This window comes from Vanacampus margaritifer, chromosome 3, assembly GCF_051991255.1.
Source record: "Vanacampus margaritifer isolate UIUO_Vmar chromosome 3, RoL_Vmar_1.0, whole genome shotgun sequence".
Taxonomy (NCBI): Eukaryota; Metazoa; Chordata; class Actinopteri; order Syngnathiformes; family Syngnathidae; genus Vanacampus; species Vanacampus margaritifer.
In genome coordinates, this window is record NC_135434.1 from 2,730,504 (window position 1) to 2,755,119 (window position 24,616).

Genomic DNA, 24,616 nt, shown 5'->3' on the forward strand with positions numbered 1-24,616 from the left:
CAATTAGCGATAGATGGATGCTTTTCAAAAAAAAAATAAAAATAAATAAAAATAAAAATAATAATAATAATAATAATAATAATAATAATAAAAAATAAATAAAAAAAAGATGGATGCTTTTCACAAGGCTAATGCTTATACCCATAATTAGTAGTGAAGGGGCTCGATTAAAATGTGAAACGTAAAAATGATCATATTAAAACATATGAACCTTTTTTTTCCCGCTCTAGCAGCAATACACTACAAAAAAAATTATTACGTCGCACTAAATTTCAAGCCAAGTCAAGTCGTGTAATCTTCGTCAGTCACAACAGATATTGACATGTTAGCCACGCCCACCCCGCGTACATATGACACGAATTGTGGCGAAACATACTTGACGGTGACGTGCAGCAGCAGCTTGGCCAGCATGGCGACCACGGTGAGGATGAGGAGGCCGGCCAGGGCGTAGATGCTCCACACTGCCAAAAGACAAAGCGAGGGGGGGGGGGGGGGCACGGTTAACGCGGCGTCAGTGGTGAAAAACAAAAAAAACGTGCAGCGGGCCGGAAAGACGAGCATGCGAGGAAACACCTGCTGGCAGAAAGCTGAGCCAGCAAAATGTCGAGAAATGTTGATGCATTATCCGCGCGCAGCTGTTGGAATGATCGTCGCAAAGTTCTGAAACGCTAAAACCGACTGGTGTTGCAAATCATTTACATAAAAGGCCATGGAATCTAATTCAGTCAAAAGATTCCATTTGTCATCAATTGAAATTTTTTTTTTGGGGCAAGTTCACCACAAAGGCTGGTTGGGGGAGTTTGGCTTCATCTAATTTCTTTTCCCGGCAACGACACACCTTGCATAGCGCGGATGCGTCATCATTGATGATAACCCGTTTGACATCTGGGAGACGCACGTGGCGGCGTCGCGGAACAAAACATCAATGTCACACTAATTGGTCGCTTCATAACCGTGACAGGAACCTTTTAATTGTATCGGCTCGGTTCATAAACACTTGGAGGCACTTGGAAGCGTTTGGAGTCTTGGACAAACTTAAGGGGAAAGTTTGATAAGATTAGCGTATTAGCAATTAGCGTATTAGCGATTAGCGTATTAGCGATTAGCGTATTAGCGATTAGCGATTAGCGTACACGTTTCATAAACATCCAACAGTCCTCCATGAATCGGAGTGACATTTCAGGATGAACCTAAAATGCACTCGAGAGGTGAACTTAATTTGACCTTCTCAAGCTGAACAACAAAATTCACCAAATTGTAAAAACTTAGAAATAGTGGTAATAAACACCAAAGACAATTTAGTCTTTGACAAACCTAGCATGCAACTTTTCATGAGCAATGAAAATCTGTAGAAGGGTCCAAAATTCGCAAAAAAGTTTTTACACTTCGAGGGGGTGGAGTTTGAAGCGTATCAAAAAAAGGAAAACCTGAATTTTGCCTTTGGAAACAGGTTTTGCGAATAACCGCTGGCAAGACCGCATATGAAGTCACACGAACGTTTGCAGTCCCAAAGCAATGTCGGACGATGAAGTAAGTTATGTTTGGGGAAAACAGAAATCTTTTTGGAATTATTGAAAGAAGCGAACATTAATGCTTTTTTTTAGGTTTAAAACAGCAAGAAATGCTACTACGGTTGATCAAGAATTACAAAAGTCATACAACGTCGCTTTCTTGTCTTCTTCTCCTTTTAAATTACTGGTGGATCACATCTCTATGGTGTATAGCGCCACCTACAGCGGCGGAGTCCCCTTTCAACATTAAATACTAATAGAAGGAGAACGGATGAAAACGGGCATAAGTCGCATGTCCGTTTTGCGCATTGTCAGTAAATTCGCTTCAAGAATTCAAAACAATTCGATGGAAACATGACTTTTGACAGCCCTAATCATTTTTGTGGAACATCAAAGCAATTTTTGTGACGATCAATGGCTGTTTAAAATCTTCGGCAAAATGAACGCATTTGTTTACATCCATCAAAGGCAATTTCGTCCTTGACAAACCTTTCGTGACTTTGACATTGACAAATTGACAATTTAGTACGTTTCGTGAACGTCAACATGAACATACGCAATGCGACGACATTAAACACCGTTCGTTTTGTAAACATCAGCAAAAACAAATCAACACAATTTACCAACCTGGCATACGTCTTTTTTTGAACATCAAAATGAAGCTTTTTTTTTTTTTAGGCATTTTTGTCTACACCAAAGATGATGAAGGTCATCAAGGAACTTTCATGTTTTCGTAAGCAAGACCATTTGGCGACGGCGACCAAAATAGCATTTGTTTTTTCGTAAACAGCAAAGACAATTTGGAGTCTGCAGAGTGTGAAAGTGGAGATGGCGAGGAGGGCGGGTGCTGGACATACTGGCGCTGTGTCCGCTGGTCTGTCCGGGTCCAGCCCACTGACCTGGCATGTTGTGCTCCGGTTTGCCGGGGCTGGACGTGATCACGTAGAGGATCTGAGAGGACGAGGATGAGCGTCCTTTGGTGGTCACGTTGGCGCCGTCGGTGACGCCGGGGGCCGCCTGAGGTTCCACCGTGCTGGAGAAGCCCTCGTCCTCGTCCTCTGCCGTCTCCTCGTCCTCGCGGCTCCTCAACGCTGCGGAGAACAAAAGAAAAGAAAACAAAACACCAGCTTAAGTTATTGGTGTGCTCCCACAGGAACGCCGGATCGACAAATATTTACTGCTAACACACACACACACACACGCGCACACGCACACGCACACGCAGGTGCCATCCATCAGCGCCGGCGTTCAAGTTCAAACTTGCAGTGATTGCTTTAGGGTGAGAAATGATGACATTAATAAAGCTTCACTTCAGTGTCCTGATAAGTCAAAGTCGCCCGCCGGGTTTGCACCTCACTTAAATCACACAACCCAGAATTCAAAATCTTGCATTCATTCCTCTAAAAATCAGAACATTTTGATTCCAAAATCCCATTTGGTCATCGTTCCCTCATTAAATACACAAGCAACAAATATTTAGGATAATTATACGAAGCCAAGTTTGATTCCGATCGGATCCAGACATTTGCAGTATGAACACAGATACAAAAACCCGTTTGACACCTTTAAGCTTTTTAAGTGCTACATGGTTATCTTTACATCATTGAATTCATTGGCAATCAATGTTTAAGCTAATTATGCGAAACCAATTTCGATTCAGTTATGATCCAGATCCAGTCGGAATGTAAACGCAACATGGAAAACCCATTCAGCACATTTGAGCTATCAAGATAACGGTCATCTTTCTCACAAATGTAGATGTCGACTTTGCTAAACCAGGTTCGATTCAGATCTGATCCAGATTGTCGCAATGTAAACACAACATGGATGAACTCACCACATTTTAGCCATTAAGATCCTAAATAACATGGTCGTCTTTCCTTCACCGAATACTGTACACGGGCAACAAATGTTGACCTTTTCCTCACTGGCTTTGATCATATTTTGGGATTTACATCCCAAACTTTTTTTTTTTTGCTGCATTTTAAATGGTACTCATTGCTATTGCTATGTCACTTTCAATTAAAATCTCATGTCTGTCTAGACCGATGTCTTGCTGACGGCCCCCCCCAGCCCACATGCCTCCCCACCCCCGTCCATTAGCGTTTCCACAAGCGTCCAAGTGAATGTGGAAGTCGAGCGGCAGATTTGTGGTGAGGTCATTGACTTTCCCGCAGGCTTTTTGTTCTCGGCGCAGCGCGACCGTGCAATCAGAGCGTCGCAGTGTTCCCGAACGTGGGCGGCATTCATAAAAAAAAAAAGTCTGGCAACCCGCGAGCTGCTGCAGCTTGATAAGAAAGTTCTGAGAGGAGAAGCCAAATATGACTTCGCAATACCGCCTCGGCCCTGAGGACAACAGAAAAGCCAAACATTGATATTGTCTGCGATGCAAAATGTCATCATGCAAATGTGCCGTCGGGTGTCTTGGAGGCCGACGCGCCGATGCCTCGGCTGATTAGCTGTCAATCAACCACAGACGTAACCCATTCACAACCACAAACGATGACGTCTTCAGACGTGCTTTTGTAAGCATTTAAGACCATTAAGAGTCTTCACAGAACCCAACGTACGTGTTTTAGTCTTCAATTAACCCAACACACATTTTGTAACACTGAAGACAATTTAGAGTCGTCAACCTGATGCACGGGTTTTCATTTATAATCAATGAATGGTCACATTTTTTTGCAAAACGTCTATTAGTAGACGATGCAATTTCTAAAGAATTTTATGTGAATGCTGAAAAAGCTGAAGATGAATTGAAATGCTAATATATGAAAAACAATATATGATACCGGGAATGATCATGAATTTTGAGAGTGTGGGAACTTTCGGAAAATGGAAAATATATGGAATGGTTTGAATCGGTCAAGGGAATAATGCAGGGCATGTCTTAGTGTGGGAATTTTAATGTGGAAAAATGTGGAATTGTGGGAATTTTTGCTCTCGGAATGGTTTGAACCAGTCAAAAAATGTTGAAGGAGGAAGTAATAAAGTAGAATGTGTCAAGGTGAGAATTTTAACATTGGAAAATATGTCGTTTAATGAGAAAAATGTGGGATTTGGGCAATATGGGAATTCTTCAAATGCTATTGAATGTTTCCCAGGTGATTTGTATGAGATGAATGTTAAGAATTTTGAATTCGAAAGATGTGGATAGTTTTTGCAGGGATGTGATTTGACCAAAGTGAAATTATCTGAAAATTTAGCCGGGGGTCTGGGGGCCGCCGGCACCCAGCTAGGTCCAGGGCAGTGCCCTGGTGGGGGGACAAGGGGGGAGAAGCCCCCCGGAGCTCATGGGTTTTCCGTGTTTTTAAGTACTTTCAATGCACTCACATGACAAAGAAATAGACAAAACAACAGCATAAATTTTCAATGTATATTGAACTATCCCATATAAAATGGCAGTTTTAGTCAACTCAAAATCAGTCACATTCAAAAACATTGGACTGCCTTTGCTTTTAAAAACTATCACTGAGAAGATCATCATATCTAACTAATGTGATTACTAAGTTAACACATAAATAATGTTGAAGAGTTCAAATTTCATGAACAAATAATTGTATCATGACCAAATGAAAAGTAACTCATATTAGAGCATACCACAAATGTCTTTGTTATAGCAGAAGATGTTATCTGTCGGAGTCATGTGCATACACAATGCATACACAACTATAATTTAAAAAAAATAAAAAAGAAAAAAAAAAATCGGAATTTTTTTTTTGGGGGGGGGATAAAAAAAGCGGAATTCCGCGAATTCGCGGAAAAATCACATCCCTGTTTTTGTTTAACCCCTTGGCGTTATTGTGACCCGTTTTTTGGCTTTTTGTTGGTTCTGACTAAGCCATTTCAAAATAAAATACCGCCCACTGATAATAAATCGAGTATTTTGGGGTAAAAATGTGAAATTCTGGGAAAACTGTCAACAGTACCCTTGATGGTGTGAATGAATGAAATGTGTTTAAGATGAAATGGTTTGAAATGTACCACGTTAATGAATTTATTATTTCAAAAATACATTCTCACACACTGGACTGCATCCGAAACATTATCGGAAAAGAAACAAAAAGAAGGTGAACTCCTACCTTGGTAGAGCAGCGCAAAGCCCTGCGCCTGGTTGGTACGGTCCGAATAGAAATAGAGTATGATGAAGTCTCCCGTGACGTTGAGCAGCTGGCGGGGGGGGCTGCGCCAGTCGAAACGCGCCACCACCTCGTTGGTGTAGCCGTTCAGCAGCTCCACCATGTCCGTCTGATCCGTGATGTCGAAGAAGGTGAAGTTGAAGAGGATGGCGGAGGATCCGGGTACCTGCACCGTCCAGTAGCAAGCGCGACCGGATCCATATTTGTCCGGAAAGTCCGGGGAGTAGATGACCCCGGATGGGGATGAGTAATTTCCGCCACAGGAACCCACCCGAGCTACGGGGGGGGAGAAAAGTGACTGATTACAATTTATTTTTATTTTATTTTTTTAATTAGCACACACAAAAATTGCTTTTTTATAATAAAATTGCACAAAATAAAGTACTAATTATTTTCCATTTCACATCTTTAATCTGATTCTAAAATGTATTTATGAAAAATCTGGATTAAAAACAAAAAACATTTCATTTTAATTTTGTGTTAAATAGTCTTCTAATAAAAAAAAACAAACAAACATTTTCAATTGCCAATTGAAAATGTCACGAGGGAACGATGGGAGCGTTTTCGGACCGTTTCACGGGACTCACTGTCGAAGACGATGACCCAGCCGTCGCCGCCGCACGGCTGCCTGTGATCGCCGAAGCAAACGTGGTTGCACTCCATGCCGGGGGCCTCGCCGTGATCCGCCAGGTCCGCTTCGTTGCCGCAGAAACAAGCGTACCCCGACTCCATGCCGGCCAGCTGCACAAACAGAACACGCTTACATTTTACTCACCGGTCAAGGACTTTTCCAGATCAATTTCAGGGTCGGAAGATTTGGCTGAAACAAATGCTGTAATGCCATAAAAAAAAAAAAAAAAAATCAAGGAATCTTTCAATGAACCGAGCGTATGTGTTTGCATAAACATCCACTTTGATTTAATCGTTACTAAACCTAAAGTTAGAGGTTTGGAAATACAATAAATGATTTTTAGACATTAAAACAAATCTAACATGTTTTCAACACTTAACACTATAAAAGATTTACAGACTTCGAGAAAAAGTACTGTAGAAGTTTCCATAATTGTAACAAACCAATACTAATGTTTAGTTGCCACGTGTTTTTTTGTTGTTGTTTTTTTTACAATGTCTTGCTCTCTTTCACAATACAATGTTTTTCTTTACTAAACATAACATACTGCAGATATATTTGTAATCAACCAACATGAGTTTGAGTCTTCACTAAACCAAACCAAACAATTTGAACTCATCAATTAACCTAAGGTTTTCTTTGGTCCCTCTTCGGGTCTCCTGGCGGCCCCACGACTCTGGCTGGATTTTGAAGTGTTCGGTTTAGGCGAACGGTATGGGAATTCTTTTTTTTTTTTTTTTTTTTACACGCACGCACGCACGCACGCACGCACGCGCACACACACACACACACACACACACACACACACACATACCCAAAAATAAATAAAAAAAAAAAAAAAAAAAAAAAGGGAGAACAATGATGATGACATGTCAAATGATCAATACTGAGCTCTCCCCGAAAAAAAAAAAAAAAAAAAATCAATTAACCTAAGGTTTAAGTTTTCGTAAACATTGAGATATCTTTATGGACATATTGTTTCATTTCTCCATCTAAAAAACAAACAAACGATCCCATAAGATAGTTAACTGTTGTGTGAAAAAGGCCGTCAACATAAAAGGACTGGTGGGAACCCTGAGAGTTTTTGGCACTTAAAATAAGTCATAAAGTCGTCAGCGTTGACAGTTGAAGTGCAATTGTTGCTTTTGCCCCCCCCCCCCCCCCCGCCGTTCCTTTTGCATATCAAGTGGCGTGAAATGAAAGCCTTTTCTTCCCGCCTCGTTATGACCAGATGTCGTAACTCACATTAGTGCGGGGAATAAAACGGGACCGGAGGAATGCGAAAACGTCACAAGTCATCGCGCTCAAAAGTGCTATTGTGCCGCCATCAAAGGGACGCCATTGTGTTGTGCTTGACGTCCCACCAGTGAAGGTACGCACGCCGCGCTTGCCCACTCGGCCGCCAGCCTCCGCTCACACATCAGGAATTTATGGCCTGCTGATTGTTCGGGGGGTACATTTGCTTTGTTGGCTATGAAATCGAGGTTCTCGCGCTCAGCAATAAGGACGGAGCTTGCAGACTGGAAGATAAAAATTCTGCATGATAAGTTAATATTAAGCTAGTGGACGTTTGTTATTATGCAGTTAGTTGACGATTTTGGTGTTTAAATCGGCATCAACTGGGAATGACAAATAAACAACTTGAAGCAAGCACGAGGTGTTAAGGAATACTTGAAAAAGTGTTTTCATACATTTAAGTGTTTTTTTAAAAAAGTGTTGTTCGCACGCACGCACGCGCTTACACATATTCACCCACATACAAAAAAAAATAAAAATACAAAAAATATATATATATATAAAAAAAAAAAGGAGAGCAATGATGATGACATGTCAAATCGGTAAAATTACCGAATGAACAATTCTGAGCTCTACAGAAAAAAATAAAAAATAAATAAATAAATAAGTGTTGTGGAAATATATTTTTCAGATGATGTCGCTATATTGCAGTCAGGGATGTTTCCTCGCAGTTAACTCTTTGACTGCCAAAAACGTTAAATAACGTTTAGTAAAATCCTATGGAGGAGTGCCAAAGACGTTAAAAGACGTTTTTTTCCCAAAACAGAGGTGAAACTAACCATTTTCTATAGTTGATTACTGAAAAACGGAATAAGGTAGAAACAAACTTTTTTTTTCTGATGAAAGATGAGAGTCCAATCTTTCATTTGATAGTATGTGTGTTTCCATAGTCCAAACACATAATTTTCTGTGGACCTTGAAAGATCAGTCAAAAATGCTTAAATCGGCCGGCACCCACGGCATCCCTTTTCTGAAAACGTCTGGCAGTCATAAATGGGGGATCAATATTATTCCAAAAAAAAAAAAAAAAAAAGTTTGGTGCTGTCAGAGCTTATCAATGCAGCCCTCGCAGATGCAAATCTATTGAGACATGAAATGAACACCTGGCACGGTATTGCACAAATAAGAGCCCGAGTGGGAGACGAGCACGTCGCATGGAGGAGGCGGCGGCGGAGGAGGAGGCGGAGGCGGCCGACGGGCTAATTCCTGCTCCTTTCCAGCTGTCAAGCCCGATTGCCGCCGCCATCCGTCACGCGTCGCTCGCCCTTTCAACAGGAAGCTCGACAGGACGGGAAAGGCTGCAACGCGCAACACAAAAGCGCTGCCGCCGCAAATCGTTTGTTGCTGCGTTTAGTTGATTTGTCAGGCGTCGCCACTTTAATATTTACGTTTTTATTTGTATGACTTTTGACTTCTACTCCCTCCATTTTAAAACACCCTGCGCTTTCTAATCCTTCTAATTAGGCTTCTTATATTCCAAGATTGCTTTAGAGTTCCCAAGTTAGGCTTTAAACCAAGATTAAGGTTTTAAATTGGGTCTTTAAGCCTGGGTCAGGGTCTTCAGACGGGGTTTATGGTTTAATAAGGATTTGGAGCCTGATTTAGAGTTTCGTATTAGGGTTTTAATACAGTTAAGAACTTACGATAGTGTGTCAATCTTTGGTTTGGGCTTCAAGTTAGGATTTTGTTTAAAGCCTCGAGTTAGAGCTCAAAGTTTCAAGCTCATTTGTGAAACGAAGGCGTCGCCGTCTGTGTTAGGGTTTCAAGTGTAGTGTTTGTGCACCGGATCTGTGAGGGCCGACCTTGTATCTCTGCTTTCTGCAGAAGCTGATGCAGGTCTGGATGGTCAGCTTGTTGGAGGTCTCGGTGGGCCCCGGTAGGGTGGGGGGGTCCCCGCTGTCTCGGAAGCAGCCCAGATTTCCTGGCACTGGAAACAAAAACAAAAAAAAAGATCAATCAACTATGAGTTTTAAATAATGAGTTTGTATCAGAGTTTTGAGCCAGGGTGGGGTTTTCAAATGACGGTTTTAAGCCTTTGTTAGGGTTTCGAATAGGAATGCAAAGCCAGGGTTCGGCTTTCAGGTTCAAATGAGGGTTTTAAATTGGGGCTTCAAATCCAGGGTTAGGTTATCAATGAGAATTTCCAGCAAAACCAAGGTTAGGGTTTCAAATTGGGAATTTTGAGTCAGGGTTAGAGTTTCAAATATGCGTTTCCATCCTGAGTTAAGCCAATCTAAATGAATCAGGATAAATAAATAATATTATTATAAATGATATTTTTAATATAGGACTAAGATTTCAAATGAGGGTTTCAGAGCCAGGGTTAGGGTTTTAAATGAAGGTATCAAGGCTATAAAAGGTAACCATAACATTCGGAACAGCTGTAAGTACAATAATTATCATCCGGTCATGTGATTGCAGCTTCCGCAGCACACAACGGCAAGCAGAAAAAAAAAAAAAAAAGTCAGCACTGGAGCCATCCCTCCACAATAAAAGCTTTTCCCACATGCCACACATTTGATGTTGTTTACGCAAGAAGCAGGGGCAAAAGGTGACTTTGGATCCCAATGGAAGTCCTCGCACCCGCAAAAAGGGAATGGCGGCGTGTTCAGGCAAACAAGATCACACATTGTGTTTGGAATTTGCCATGTGACACTTGATTCGTCCTTATTTACATCTTCATTCATCACTCGCTCAGCCGAGTCATAAAGCACGTCAAATGTTTTAGATCCACACCACAATGCCGGCCCGGCTTTTCCCAGCCCATTCATGCGACTGTGAATTACGATGACACTAATCAGAATGTGTGCGTGCGTGCGTGCGTGCGTGCGTGCGTGCGTACGTGTGTGTACGGTGAGATAGCAGGGAGCTAAAGCAGCGCTTTTGCAGCTTCTTTATCCGCCAAGGGATTACGGCACAGAAAAAAACGGAAGATAAACACCTGGATGGGACGCGTGCAGACTCCCTCGTGCACAAAATGCTCACACAGATTAAACAGGCGGCAGAGAGATTTTCTTTTTTTTTTTTTTTTGCAGTTGGCTGGTTTGTTTACTCAGACAGTCGGTCAGTCAATTACTTAGTCAGTCTGTAGGCCAGTTAGTCAGTCAGCCAGTAAATTGGTCAGTAAGTTTAGAGTTGGGTAGGTAGCAGGAGAGGAAGTTAGTTAGTGAACGAGTCAGCCAGTTAGTCAATGAGTTATTCAGCTAGTTACAAAATCAGTCAGTCAGCTATTCAGAGAGTGGGTGAGGGTAAGTCAGTTCAGCACTAGAATCAGTCACTTAGTTAATCACAGTTATCATATCACTAAATTGGTTTGTCACTTTAGTAAGTCAGTTCATGAGTTAGTCAGAGAATTAGTAAGTCTGTAAATGGGTCGGTCAGTCAATCAATGAGTGAGTGAGTGAGTGAGTGGAGTAGTCAGTCAACTAGTTAAGTCAGTAAGTCACTTTAGTTAGGTTTGTTCAGTTCGTTTGTGAGTTAGTCAGTCAGACAACTAGTAAGTCAGCCAGCTATTCAGAGAGTGAGTGAGGGAGTGAGAAAGTCAGTTCAGCACTGTAATCAATCAGTAGGTTAGTTGAGTCTGTTTAAAGCATATTTCAGTCACTAAGTTCAGAGTTTAATTAGTTTAGTCAGTGAGACAATTTGTATGCCAATCAGTGAATCAGTCACTTAAGTTAATCGCAGTTATCATATTGCTAGATCAATTTGTCGGATTAGTTTGTCACATCATGAGTTAGTCAGACAATTAGTAAGTCTGTAAGCAGGTCAGTCAGTCAATCTATGAGTGAGTGAGTAAGTTAATTGAGTAGTCAGTCAACTAGTTTGTCAGTAAGTCACTTAAGTTAGGTATGTTCAGTTAGTTTGTGAGTTACTCAGTCAGACAACTAGTAAGTTAGTGAGTGACTCAGCCAGTCAACCTGAGTCAGTCAGTGAGTCAGTGAAGCAGGAAGCCAGCCAGTTAGTTAGTCAGGTATCAGCAAGTTACTAAGTCAGTTAGTTAGTCCTTTTTCATTCATTCATTCATTCATTCATACTAAAGTATTTACTCAAATGCAGAGGGCACCAGGGTTAAATTAGGAGTAAGTCGTTCATCGCAAAATGCTTTTTTTTTGTTAAAAACAAATTTTTCTGGTCAGTGTTTTGATATTAGTCAGCTTTCACTTTACACGGCAGCTCCAATGTAAACATCAGATTTACAGATGCCACATCTGCTTTGTTCTGCTGCAAAAACATCAGACGCAATGAAAAAACGGCAATGCTGTGACTAACACTTTTGAAAAGAAGTGCCAAGAGATAAAGAGGCCAAAAGGACAAGGTGGGGATTTTTCATGCAAACACTCCGACTGTCTCCGAGCGCGCAAAGACGTAAAGAAGCCCTGGAGGCGCAAGTGAGCCTTTTACTGGAAGTGGAGCTGTGTCATCATCACGCGGCGGCCATGTCAACACATCTCATCTGGGGCCAGACGACGCAGACTCAACAAACGGCCCGAAGAATGGAGCGCACGTCGTTAGACTAAATACCTTCAAACAGGAGCAAGCAAGCGTCCTTACTAAATTTCGCAGGATTTCAAACAAAAAGTATTTCCCGAAAGTGAGAATGAACAATACAAAGAACTGACTGGATGTTTAAAATGATGCTGAAATTTCCCACCAAGTACGCGATCATCGATCTGTCCCTATTAAGAAGGTTGAAATATGGCTTCAAAAAAATCGCATGTTGAGCTCAAGATTTTTTTATATTGGAGACAGTTTGACTTCTGCGAGTCGGTAGCAAAACGAAAGCAAACTGCATCTTGTAACACTGATCCATTAAAAGTGCTTTTCCAGGAAGTCATTTTATGTCAGTGATTTATATCTACGCAACCAAAGACATACCATGCATTTGAAGATAGCAAACTACTTTATCAAGGCTCTGGCTGGCCACATTTGACGGGTTTATGCTCGTAAATTAGCTCCCCCCCCCCCGCCAACTCTGTTCTGTAAAAAGGGAGCATCGCTGAGCCGGAACAATGAGGGTGTTATTATCGGTGTGTAGAAAGAACTGAGTGTTCGCTTTTGTTCAATGGGAAATTACGATGCTGAAATATAATATGAGGGATATAAATCTGTCATGGGAACACTGGAGAAAAGTTATTTGTCTCGAAAAAATGAAGGTAAAACATATGGGAGTAAGTCAAGTAGGCAATTAGGCTAGTCAGCATGATTTAGCCGCTTCTTCTATGTTTTAGTGGTTAAAAAAACAACAGTACAGTATGTGACGTCTAAAACGGTTGCTTCCTGATAAGAACACTAGGGGGCGCATTTTTACCCATTCCAGCATGTGTGATGGTCACTCGCGATTGTCCAGTTCCGTTACTTAAATGTGCTGGTTGATCGTGTGGCCCACACTGAAGGGGAAAACTCATATTTTGTATTTTAAGTTCTAAATGTATCTCTTTTTTTTTTTTTTTTTACTTTTCTGACACACCTCAGCTAGTTCACGGATACCAAATCAAGAGTCAAGAGTTTTAGCCAAGTGAGTCCCAAGTAGTAAAACTGGTGACTTAAGTCTGACTCGAGTCAAGTCTTGTGTGCGCGCGCGTGTGTGTACGTACTATTAAGAAGATTAACAGCGAGCGGATCAATGAGCCAGCCGGCGGGCCCGGAGAGCGTGACCAAGCGTCTAATTAAAAGAAAGACTGGGAGCTTTAAATGAGTAATTAGGAGACAATGCAAGGGAAAGCCAGATGAGAATGACCTCGGCCTCGCAACCTGACAAACCGAACCCAAAAGGAGCCCGTATGAGGTCCTCGGAGGACAAAGTAAAGTAGCAAAGAAAGAAGAAACTCTCTAGTTTTAAACAGCTCCAAAGTCCACTTACTATGTAGACAAATATTATAAATATATAAAATTAAATAAATAAATATTTATCTTCAGCCCAAATTTGCCCTGAAGGCCCAGGGCATTTACTGCCATTGACGGCTATAGACGTCAAAGATCCATTTGAATTGTGCTGGCAATGAATGAGTTCAATTGACACGGCAACACATTGAGGATGAAATCTGATTGGACAAAACAAAATATCCATTATAGATGGTAAGCATTGCCGCCAAGGGAAATGCCACAAAATGAAGAGAATGGACTGCTGGGAAGGAATGAGTACAACTGCATGGAGCAAATATTACAATTGTGGTTGTAAATGTAACAGCGTTTCACCTCACATAATCAACACAAACTTGAGCTGATCTTCTACTAATCTGCTGATGTTGCTCTCAGCCAAAAAGACGCTGGCGCAAAGTTAACTTCCCCCGATTCCATCGAGCAAGCAGCGGATCTATATTTCGCTTTGAGGCTTCACTCATTCATCCCAAAGACAAGGCCCTAAACAAAGCCCATCCACTTGATCTCATTGGCAGGCATTCCGCTCGGCCCTGTAATCAATACCTTTAATTCCCTAATGGCGCCGGCTAAATTAACCGCGGCCATGTCGAGAAGGCGGCCCGGGCGGGGAGATTCAATCTAGTCCATGTCCTCGGGCTCTTTCCTGTGACAAGCTCGACTTTTCGTCTCCGGAGTTCAAAACACTCTCTGCCTCTGTAGGCAGGTATTTCCGCCCCAAGGGAGTGTGGGCGGAGCTTTGGGGAGAGGGGTTCGGAGGTCAGATAACAATGGCAAGCCCCCACCACCACACCCTCGCTCACCTTTTTACTTGGGGATGGGCCTGGAGCATGCTAGCCTAGCTGGATCGGTTTGTCTGGGCTCTGCGGACTGTCAGGTTTGTATGAGAATTTCATTCATGGTTGGTTGGTTGGTTGGCAGCTGCGCTCCGCCAGTAGACAAAAGCAAGGCACTTGACATTTTTCCAGATTTAATACTTATTAAAAAAAATAATTGAAGAATTTATTTTTCATCATCAAATTTACATTAATTTTTTACTAGCAGATTATTGCATTTATTGTATAAAATAAAAAAAACTTTTGGCAAAATATTTAATTGTAGGGAACCCTTAACTTACAAGTGCCTCAACTTATGTTGTTTTTCCAGTTATGAGCTGCTTTGTTAGGGCTGTCAGGCATTTAAATTTTTTTTATCGTAATTAATTGCATGACTTGAATAGTTAAACTCACGATTAATTTGAAATTTTATATTTGTTCTAAATGCACAATAAAATATTTTTTTCTTAGTTTTCATACTTTTATTATCATAAAAGTGGGAAAAAAATGTTAATTGATAGAAATATGGCTACATCTTTTAGTCAGTAATACAGTCCTTTCATAATAATTCATAAAATTGAGTTAAAATTAAAAAGATGTACTGTGCTGTAAAAATGTGTGGTATTGATTTGTGTTGGTCATTTTTCTGTCACTAGATGGCATAATTGCAGTTGTAAGACATTGGTGATCGCTCAGTGCATTTTTTTTCCATATTAACTCATTCACTGCCATTGATGGCCATAAACGTCAAAAATTCATTTGAACTATTTCTATTAGTTTAACATTTTTTTCCCACTTTTGTTAACAAGAGTATGAAAACCCAGATTTTTTTTTTGTACATTTAGAACAGATATAAAATTTGTGATTAATCGCGAGTTAACTAGTGAAGTCATGCGATTAATTACAATAAAAAAAATTAATGGCCTCTTGCCCGTAATTTTTAATAATCTTTTTTTTTTTTTAATTAATTTATGGCAGTGAATGAGTTAAGTGCTATGTAATCTTTAACATTAAGTAACTTTCTGCACATTTTTAAAATTGTAAAATACAGCTTGACCCCAGTGTCCACAAATATACGCCATATTACAAAATGTATTACTGCAAAATTTTGACATGGATATGTCTGCTGCGTTGGGAATTCCACCAGAACAGGCTTTCTAAGTAAGAAGCAGAAATTGATCGCGCGTTAAAAAAACTAGTGACGTTAAAGGAACTTTGAATTAACTAAAAATTAGCACACTCATTTTGACACCCCCAATTTGTTTGCTTCGTATTGCATTCATTGAATCATTGTCAAATTTGTGGACTTCACTGTCATATTTTTCCAGATTTAGTCAAATTTGCAGAATATTTTTTACACCAGCTGTAGTAATTAGACTGAAATTAGCTTCATACGTGACTCATAGTGCGCTCTCAAAAAAGTGTTTTTGTATTTTTGTTTTGTTTTTACTGCGCCAAATTACAGGAACAAACTATTGGGATGGCCAAAGCGCGGCCCCTGACCGCAAGGCCGGGAAAGCGTCCAACCTCGGAAAACAACGAGAAATAAATGCAGCAATAACACAACTTGAAAGCACCTCGAGGTCGGAGGGGGCCGAGGGGGCCCGGGGGGGGAACCACATGAGGCGCGGCTGCGGTGCTCCCGTCTGGTTTTCCGCAGCCAGACCACATGTCCAACATGTTCCACTGGCTTATTTGGACCCACGCTTGTTTTCTCCTTCATAGGCCGCGGTTCCCTTTCTGTCATTCCCGTCGTAAAATCCCCACTGTTTTTTCCCCCTCACACACATACACAGCCCATGTTGTTGTTTTTTTACATGCTATATTATTGCTAATTTTAGTCAGGGTGGATTTAAACTTGTTATGAGCCGGGCTGGTCTGGAAGAAGCACAACATTTTATTGCACCTGCTCGATCGTGACTGAGTGTAGTTGCAAACATGAGGTCGGGCAAATTACAGCGCTCAAAATATTAGAAAACATTTTTGGGGGGGGGGGGGGGGAAATCCCCATGGGAAATAACGTCAAGGCTTTATGAACTGTTCAATATTTTCAGTCACATTTTAACTCATTCGCTGCCACACAAAAGTAAGCCAAGGGTAAAAAAAATATATATATACAAACAAACATACTAGAGAAAAATATTGTATGAAAAATGAAAGATACAGCTTTCTGACTCTGCTCTTTCCTCATTGAAATGAATGAAAACGCCATAAATCCCATCCATTTTGTAATGTGTTATATGAAGAAAAATAAACACTTTATACAGCAGTTTATGAAAGCATAGAGCTTTCTCCATTGAAATGAATCGAAATGCTATTCATCTATTCCAAACCCCACAAAAAAACACCACATTTTTTGTTGCATGTCTCAAAAAATACAAATAAAAATAGACGAATATTAGAGAAAAAATAAAGACATACACAAAATAATACTAAAACATATACACATAATATATAAATGATACAGTATTTAAGTTAACAAAATAATATGCAAAAAAATTTTTTTTAAATATTTGCCGAAAAAAGCACAAAAGTAACAAAAAAATACAGAAAAACATGCATGACAAAAAATACACTAATATTACAATAAACGGCAAAAGATTACAGAGGAAAAGTAGAAAAATATTATGTAAAAAAAAAAAACGCGATTTGGAAAAATTACAGGAACAAATTTACTAAAATGGGGGGAAAATAAAAAATAGATAAAACATCCATTATGGGGAAAAAAAACAAATTATTACCAAAAAAAAGAAGAAGATAATATTAGACGAAAAAAATGCAATTAGGACAGAATAAATAGGAAATTATTTAAGAAATATTAGCAAAAAAATTATGACAATACCATTAGAAGCAAAAAAATATATATTAGGGAAAAAAATATATATATATTCGATTAAAAATACACTAATATTAGACAAATATTAGGAAATACATACAAACTATTATATAAAAAATGTAAAGATACATTTGAAAAATATTACACAAAAACGCACAAATATCACAGAAAAAGCACTAAAATCCGAAGAAATTAGGCAAAAAAATTGAATTATAACAGAGATGGTCGTCAACACAACATTGTTTGCAATGAATTAATTTATTGTACAGTGTAATAATTATGTGGTCACGCTGTACAATATTTATACGTAGTACTTGCTGCTTTTCATTGTTTTGTTGTATATTTACAGTTTACAACAGTTTTTCAATCAAATATTTACAGTAATTATAACCTTACTAGTGCAGAAATGTGTCATAAACAGAAGACGCCCTGTAATTGTATCTACTATCTGGAAAATGAATAGACGCATAATCAAGCCCATCTCTTAGGGCTTTAATGTCTGGATTCATTTATCACTCGCCGCGAGTTAGCGCAGATGTTGCGCAATTTCAAAGTGACATGTAACCGCTTTATAAATCAGACGTAATGAAAGCAATAGCTCAGCACCGCATACTTTCCTTAGTTCGGCTCGTAAAATATGACTCCAAACACCTAACTTTATGGCTTCAAGGTGCGGAGGGTGCAAAATGAATGCAACGAGATGGAAGTCATTGTAGTCGTCGGCTACACAACGTATACACAGCAGACTTCTAACGGGCTTTTTTTCATGCATTCCAATACGCAAGTGGAAAAAAAGCAGGTACTACAAGCAAGGTACTGTTTCTCGTACCTTGTCTGTTAGGCGGGGATGTGATTTGACCAAAGTGAAATTATCTGAAAATTTAGCCGGGGGTCTGGGGGCCGCTGGCACCCAGCTAGGTCCAGGGCAGTGCCGGAGCTCATGGGTTTTAAGTACTTTCAATGCACTCACATGACAAAGAAATAGACAAAACAACAGCATAAATTTTCAATGTATATTGAACTATCCCATATAAAATGGCAGTTTTAGTCAACTCAAAATCAGTCACATTCAAAAACATTGGACTGCCTTTGCTTTTAAAAACTATCACTGAGAATATCATCATATCTAACTAATGTGATTACTAAGTTAACACATAAATAATGTTGAAGAGTTCAAATTTCATGAACAAATAATTGTATCGTGACCAAATGAAAAGTAACTCATATTAGAGCATACCACAAATGTCTTTGTTATAGCAGAAGATGTTATCTGTCGGAGTCATGTGCATACACAATGAACTACTAAAAAAAAAAAAAAAAAAAACGGAATTTTTTTTGGGGGGGGGGGAGATTAAAAAAAGCGGAATTCCGCGAATTCGCGGAAAAATCACATCCCTGTGTTAGGGTACCAAGGGTGCCGATCCGAATGCGGCAAACGTTAACCAACTTCCCAATATTGTCCTCCATTATTGTCACTGTCCCGTTTTTCGCAGTCGTCATCCTTTGTCTAAAATCGACTTCACGTTGACAAGAACCCACAATCACCCGTCCGATCCAATGTCGTTCTAATTTCTTTTCATGAGGTCATTACAACAACGCTAACAAATTACAATGATAGTTACAATGAGATAATGACCAGCTGCGCTACAAAGCCCGTTCAGGAAGAATCGTAAAGCCGTAATTGTGTCGTAAATCTTCAATGAGGGCAAAAGTTGATGGCTCCCGAAGAAAAGGTCACGTCAGGCGTTGACGCAGGTCTTCTGCTCACGTGATCGTCTGCATTTTTGCCAGGACAACTGGTTTTTCCTGCTTTGGCGCTGTTGACAGAGAGGCTGTTTGACTCTCAGTCTCGGTCCGATTGAACCAGCGTCAACAGAATACGGTTTTGACAGCCACGCATCCCACAGCATTAGAACTGCGTATAGTGATATCTTGACTTCGGAATTGAATTTGGTGCATGACTGAGCTGAGTCCCAGGATTCCTCTTCTCCCTTGTGTGCCAGGTCTGCTAAAAACATCGGCAATCACGGCTCTCCGTACCTCTCCGTCGTCAGTTTTTCTAATAAATTCATTGATGGGAGTCTTCTTCCGTGTTGGGAAGTTACTTAAGCTGTTTGTATCCTCTGCTTTTAACTCCACAAATCTTGCCACATAGAATTTGTTTTTCCAGTCGGTTTGCTCTATTTATGTATCCAAAGAATTGGATCTGCCTTTCTCTGATGGTTTTCAGTCGAGATCGTTTGCACCCTGCCATCTCCATCACATTTTCGTTTATCTTCTTTTCAGTCCATGATACTTTCATAATCCTTCCGAGATACCACATTTCTGCTGCTTCGAGTCTTCTTTTCAACGTCAACGTCCAGCATTCACATCTGTACAGAAGAACGATCCGTACTTAAGCTTTCATGGTTTTGACTACGAAAGCTTAAATCCGTTCTCTCAGGATTACTGTAACAAATGTTTTGGGTCTTCTGTGCATTGTTGTGGTTGTTGAATAAAAAGCGACTAAGTGCAAATCCTCATTCGTATCGTGGAAGAGCTGGAGCCCACCTCAGCTGACTTTGGGCGAGGTGGGGTGAACCCTGGGCCGTACAATTCATTGAGGTGCTCAGACTCAGGAGTGACTTTCGTTCCGATGTAAAAACATATTTCGCAATGAGTTTGACTCGAAACGGTCTGTGCTGCGCAAATACGGGAGCGCCGCAAACTGCCAGCGAGTCGAGTCGTTGACAAGCTTTGACTGCGCCACCTTTTTGACGCTCAGATAATGCCGCCGCAGGGGGGGGGGGGATTAGAGTTGTTGGATAATCCAGTGACCTCAACTGTAATCCACACCGTCACCCTGCGTTTCCAAACCCTTCCCATTTGCCTGCCAATTACCCGAGGTGAAAATATGGCGTTCGCCGACACACGACGTCAAGCGTGAACGACAAAGAAAACAAACAAAAGACAACTGTTACTCTCTTTATCCGTAACAGTATGAAACACTTCCTGGTTCGCACTTTGTGATCTTCTGTTGATGGCTCGCAATTACAAATGGGGTGTAGCTGCAATGTGGCCGCACCCGTCCTTTGGAGAAAGGTACACCAAGTGACACATTTTTGGGCATGTGTCTCAACTGTAGAGTGATTCACGAGACAATGCGAGGCATACCTTACCTTCGTCAGGCATTTGGCTTTGCCAAAAAGTGAGAAGGTGAGCCACTGTTTTTACGCGACAGCGAAAACAGATTAAAACTGTGTGGTTTTGGACATTTGTGCCGCATTTGTAAAATGAAGCTGTCATGAAACATGAGGGCTTTCCAGAAAGTGGAACCCAGTCTCGGGGGGGGGCAGGGCTTTGCCAGAAAGTGGGAACTTGCAAAATGGTGACCAAAGTCCAGGGCTGGACTGTCCATCTGGCATACAGGGCAGATGCCCGGCGGGCCGGTGTCTTTTGGAGCCGATGCCATGTTTTTTAATTATTATTTTACCCCAACTTGCTCACAATTTAGAGAGACTAGTCCATTAATCCATTTCAAATATAGACAACAAACTGAACAGACATCAGTCAATATCAGTTGCAAAACTGTGTGTTAGGCAGGGATCTTCAGGAGTCGGGCCGGGCCGGCGGGTTTCAGTCAAAATGCCAGGGCGGATGTTTTTGTGCCAGTCCAGGCCTGCCTGAGTCCCTGGTGATGTGAGACCTTCCTTAACAGAAGGTAAGACCTTTCCAGAAACCTTGACAGAAACTGAAAGCTTGATTTCCAATGTAAAAACCTTGCCATAATGGTAGAGATGCCAGGCCCGAAAGGTGAATCCTTCCTTGCCAGAATTCTTGTTTCTAAAAAGTGATCTCTTGCCAGAAAGTGAGATCTTACTAGCCAGAAACCGCCTTACGAGAAAGACCTTGCCAGAAAAAGGAACCTTGTCAGTGGGTGAGATTTTCCTGAACAGATGGTACCTTCCCCGCCTAAAAGATGAGACGTACCTTTCCGGAAATGTCCTTCTCAAGCAGTGAGTTGCCAGAAGGTGAGACCTTCGTTGGCAGAATGTGTAAACTTGCCGAGATGGTTCGACGAGTCGGAAGGGGAGAGGCCTTCCTTGCCACAAGGTGAGGGAGGCGTAATATTGGGATTGTGGTTTCCCATTAAAGTATGTCGATACCTGCCAACATTGTTCGTGAACAGGCTTGTTTTCATGGCACCCTGATGCCTCACAGCTAAACATAATCCCATTTTTCCCCATGCAGTGTTGTTGCCGTAACAGTTCAAAGAAAGCCAAAAACACATTTTCCCGGACAAAGGCCGGCCTGATTCGATCACAGATAAGGACAAGCCTGGCCCCCCCCCGTGCCTCAGCGAAAAGGACACGAGTTGAAAATAGGTCAGCCGAAAGCCCACCATAGACGTAAAGCGACATTCACGTACGCGAGTGACTCCTGCCAGCAGGACACCATTTGAGGGGCTAACGTGCGCCGCCGGCGTTCAAACAGCAGGATTTAGCCGAGCGCGCGACTCAGACGGGATAGCGAGTGCAACACGGAGCCGGTGGCCCCGAGTTCACTTGCCAGTCTGCTGTTTGATGCTTTTATGTGTTTAGTCGAGCTCGTCTGCAAGGATTAGATAACAACATTAAATAGGAATAAGTGTTATTATTTATAAGAATGCAAAATACAACAGCCAGGAGGAAAGGCAACAGTTTTAAAACAGAACGTCACTAGACAGCAAAGTGAAAAGACGGACAGACAAACACATGAAAACTACAAATGTGAGGGATGTGTACAATCAATTCCACCAAGAAGTCATTTTTGCTTCACTTCAAATGTACACTTTTTAGTTTCACACACCAAAAAAAAAACATAGCATCTCATTCTACGTTGAAAACATACGCACGACAGCCTCAAGAAAAACAAACAGCAAATGACTTCAAGTTTAGGCCAATCAAGCAAAAATGTGCAAAAGGTCTCGACAGTAAAACTAATTCATGGAGAGGACGGTTGGTGGTTTGTAAAAAGAAAAAAAGAAAAAAGAAAAAACAACATCCAGTTAGTGATTTCAACTGCGTAGCCTAGCATTCACCTTCATCAACAAACATAAATCCACAAATGGATCAAAGAGGCCAGCGACACGGTTGCCTTACAGTAAAAGGCGGTTCAGAGCGTGGAAGGTTTCAAAAGACGACGGGCTGTAATTACAGGTGTTATAAGATGATAAGATGACTGCAGACAAACAATACTGTCGATAAAAAAAAAAAGCTATTCATAGCAGGCTAGCAGAACGTTTTTGGGATGTCTGCAATATGTGGGGCCATAAATCACAGGAGTGCACGTGAAGTGTATATTAGGGCTGAGCATTCAATGGTAATGTAACTGCTCATACCTCTTTGACTGCCAGACGTTTTCAGAAACGGGATGTCGCCAGTGCCAGCCGATTTAAGCATTTTTGACTGATCTTTCAAGGTCCACAGAAAATTATGTGTTTGGACTATGGAAACGCACATACTACCAAATGAAAGATTGGACTCTCATCTTTCATCAGAAAAAAAAAGTTTATTTCTACCTTATTCCGTTTTTCAGTAATCAACAATAGAAAACGGTTAGTTTCACCTCTGTTTTGAAACAAACGTCTTTTAACGTCTTTGGCACTCCTCCCTAGGATTTTACTAAACGTTATTTAACGTTTTTGGCAGTCAAAGAGATACTATTCTTCAATCCAAAAAAAAAGAGGATTTCAAAGATGCCTTGGAAATGAGCCTTGTGGAACTCCGGGAGGCATCAATCAACAGCATTACATTCAGGCTGATTATCAGACTCAAACTGTTTGTAATGCTTGCTCCAATAAGGTACAAATTCAAGGAGACTGACAGAAAGAAAGAAACGCTAGCTTGCTAGGGGGCTTAAAATCACAGGACTATACTAGGGAGTAAATTCGGGTTCAATTATTTGACCCCAAAGCTCCCCCCAAAAATGACATTTTCCATGTGATTGACAGCAAGGAAGAGGCCAAACAAAAGTGTTCACATGGAAGTCGATTCTGGGTAATTGAATCAGTTTTTCATGAAACTGGCAGAAAATGAGTGGCCTAAAGAACGAGCCATGTAGAACTCCTGCTTGTGTACTCAGTCGCAAACAAATTCGGGTCACTCACTCTGGCATGTCGGGATGTCGCAGTATCGCCAGTAGATTCCGTCTTCGTGGTCTGCAATGTAGCACCATGGCTGGACGTCCCCGTCGGGGTTCCTGAGGACAAAGCGGCATTTTGTTCAAACCTTATCAGCGCTTGAGCAACACAAACAAACAAAAAGCGTGAAAGGAACCCCAACTGTGAAGGATGCTGTCTATATTATTTATTTGGTTGTTAGTAACACAACTATGAGATTCATTTTTCACAAATCATTTCCAGTTTAATACGTTTTGTAGAAACTTTTTGGGGATCTGCCGCCATTGTTATTTACGTTGCAACGCATTCCGTTTCACAAATTGTTCCGTTTTACAAACTGTATAAATTGCATTGTACCACACTGCAATGTCGATTTGAATTGCTCGGCCCTCGTTTCCAGCCTAGATTCGAATTTCAAATCAGGGTTTTCCAAAGGGGGTTGAAATACAAACAAATGGAAAGTCAACCAGCATGGAGGGTATTAAATACAGAAGATGAAAAGAAGCTTCTAACATGACACGGCCACTTTGTAATTCTTGTTCTGCTTTGACCGTCATTGCCAAAGAGCTTTTGGTCCCCTTTTCTGTAAAAGCTCCTCGCAGCATCTCAGGGGGGTTCCAGACGGGATCCGCTTTCAGTCTTTGTCAACATTCTCGTCAAGCGGGTGTTGCCGTTCCCTTCGTTGGCTCCCGCAGCATCCACACTTTTGTTCCAATTTTCAACTGAACTTCAAGTTGAAGTGGCAAAAAGACCGAAAGGGAAAACGTGTCAACGTGAGCAGAAAGCCTCCCCGGGACTTCTCGGAAAGTCGAGATCTCATTTGTTGCAAGCAGGTGAGAAGGAAAACGCGTAATATTCACTTTCTCACCCTTTCGACTTCCAAATGTGAATTACAACCATTGGAAAGTAAAAATGCTCATTTCCTTGTCTGAAGAGGTTTCAAGCCAGGGTTAGAGCATCAAACATGGCTTAAGGTCGCACAGTAGGGATACGAGCCAGGTTTAGGGTTAGGGCTAACGTTTCAAACGTGGGTTCAAGCTAGTGCTAGGGTTTCAAAGCAGAGTTAAGGTTTGAAGTAGAGCTTCAGGCCGTGGTTACGGTGTAAGACCAGGTTAGGGGTTTTAAAGGAGCATTTCGAGCAATAGGTCTAATTATGGTTTCAAGGCAGTGATTGATATTAGGGTTTCAAGCCTGGGAAAAAATTTCAAGTAGAGTAAAGTAGGGTTTTAAGCCGGGGTTAGGGTTCAAGAGCTTGTATAGTCGTATACATATTTATGACTTATTTCAATTTCTATTTGTCCCTTTGGGGAAAATCATTCTTCAACCCTGAAAACGCGCATTAGGAGGTTTTGGATGTGAAAATTGCATTCAC

General features: G+C 41.1%; 1 protein-coding gene across 2 annotated transcripts in view; it reads right to left on the reverse strand.

Annotated features, from left to right (window-relative positions):
- Nucleotides 1-24,616, reverse strand: part of kremen1 (kringle containing transmembrane protein 1) — a 54,879-nt gene that overhangs the window by 798 nt on the left and 29,465 nt on the right. The window contains exons 3-8 of one of the 2 annotated variants that reach the window (XM_077560666.1): nt 23,233-23,324; nt 9,380-9,504; nt 6,238-6,391; nt 5,594-5,926; nt 2,411-2,602; nt 377-461 (exon numbers count right to left, since the gene is read on the reverse strand). In XM_077560666.1, coding sequence (XP_077416792.1) covers nt 377-461; nt 2,411-2,602; nt 5,594-5,926; nt 6,238-6,391; nt 9,380-9,504; nt 23,233-23,324 — 981 coding nt within the window. Of the gene's footprint in view, nt 1-376; nt 462-2,368; nt 2,603-5,593; nt 5,927-6,237; nt 6,392-9,379; nt 9,505-23,232; nt 23,325-24,616 lie in introns of both variants that reach the window. The other variant, XM_077560665.1, reaches the window with a different exon arrangement.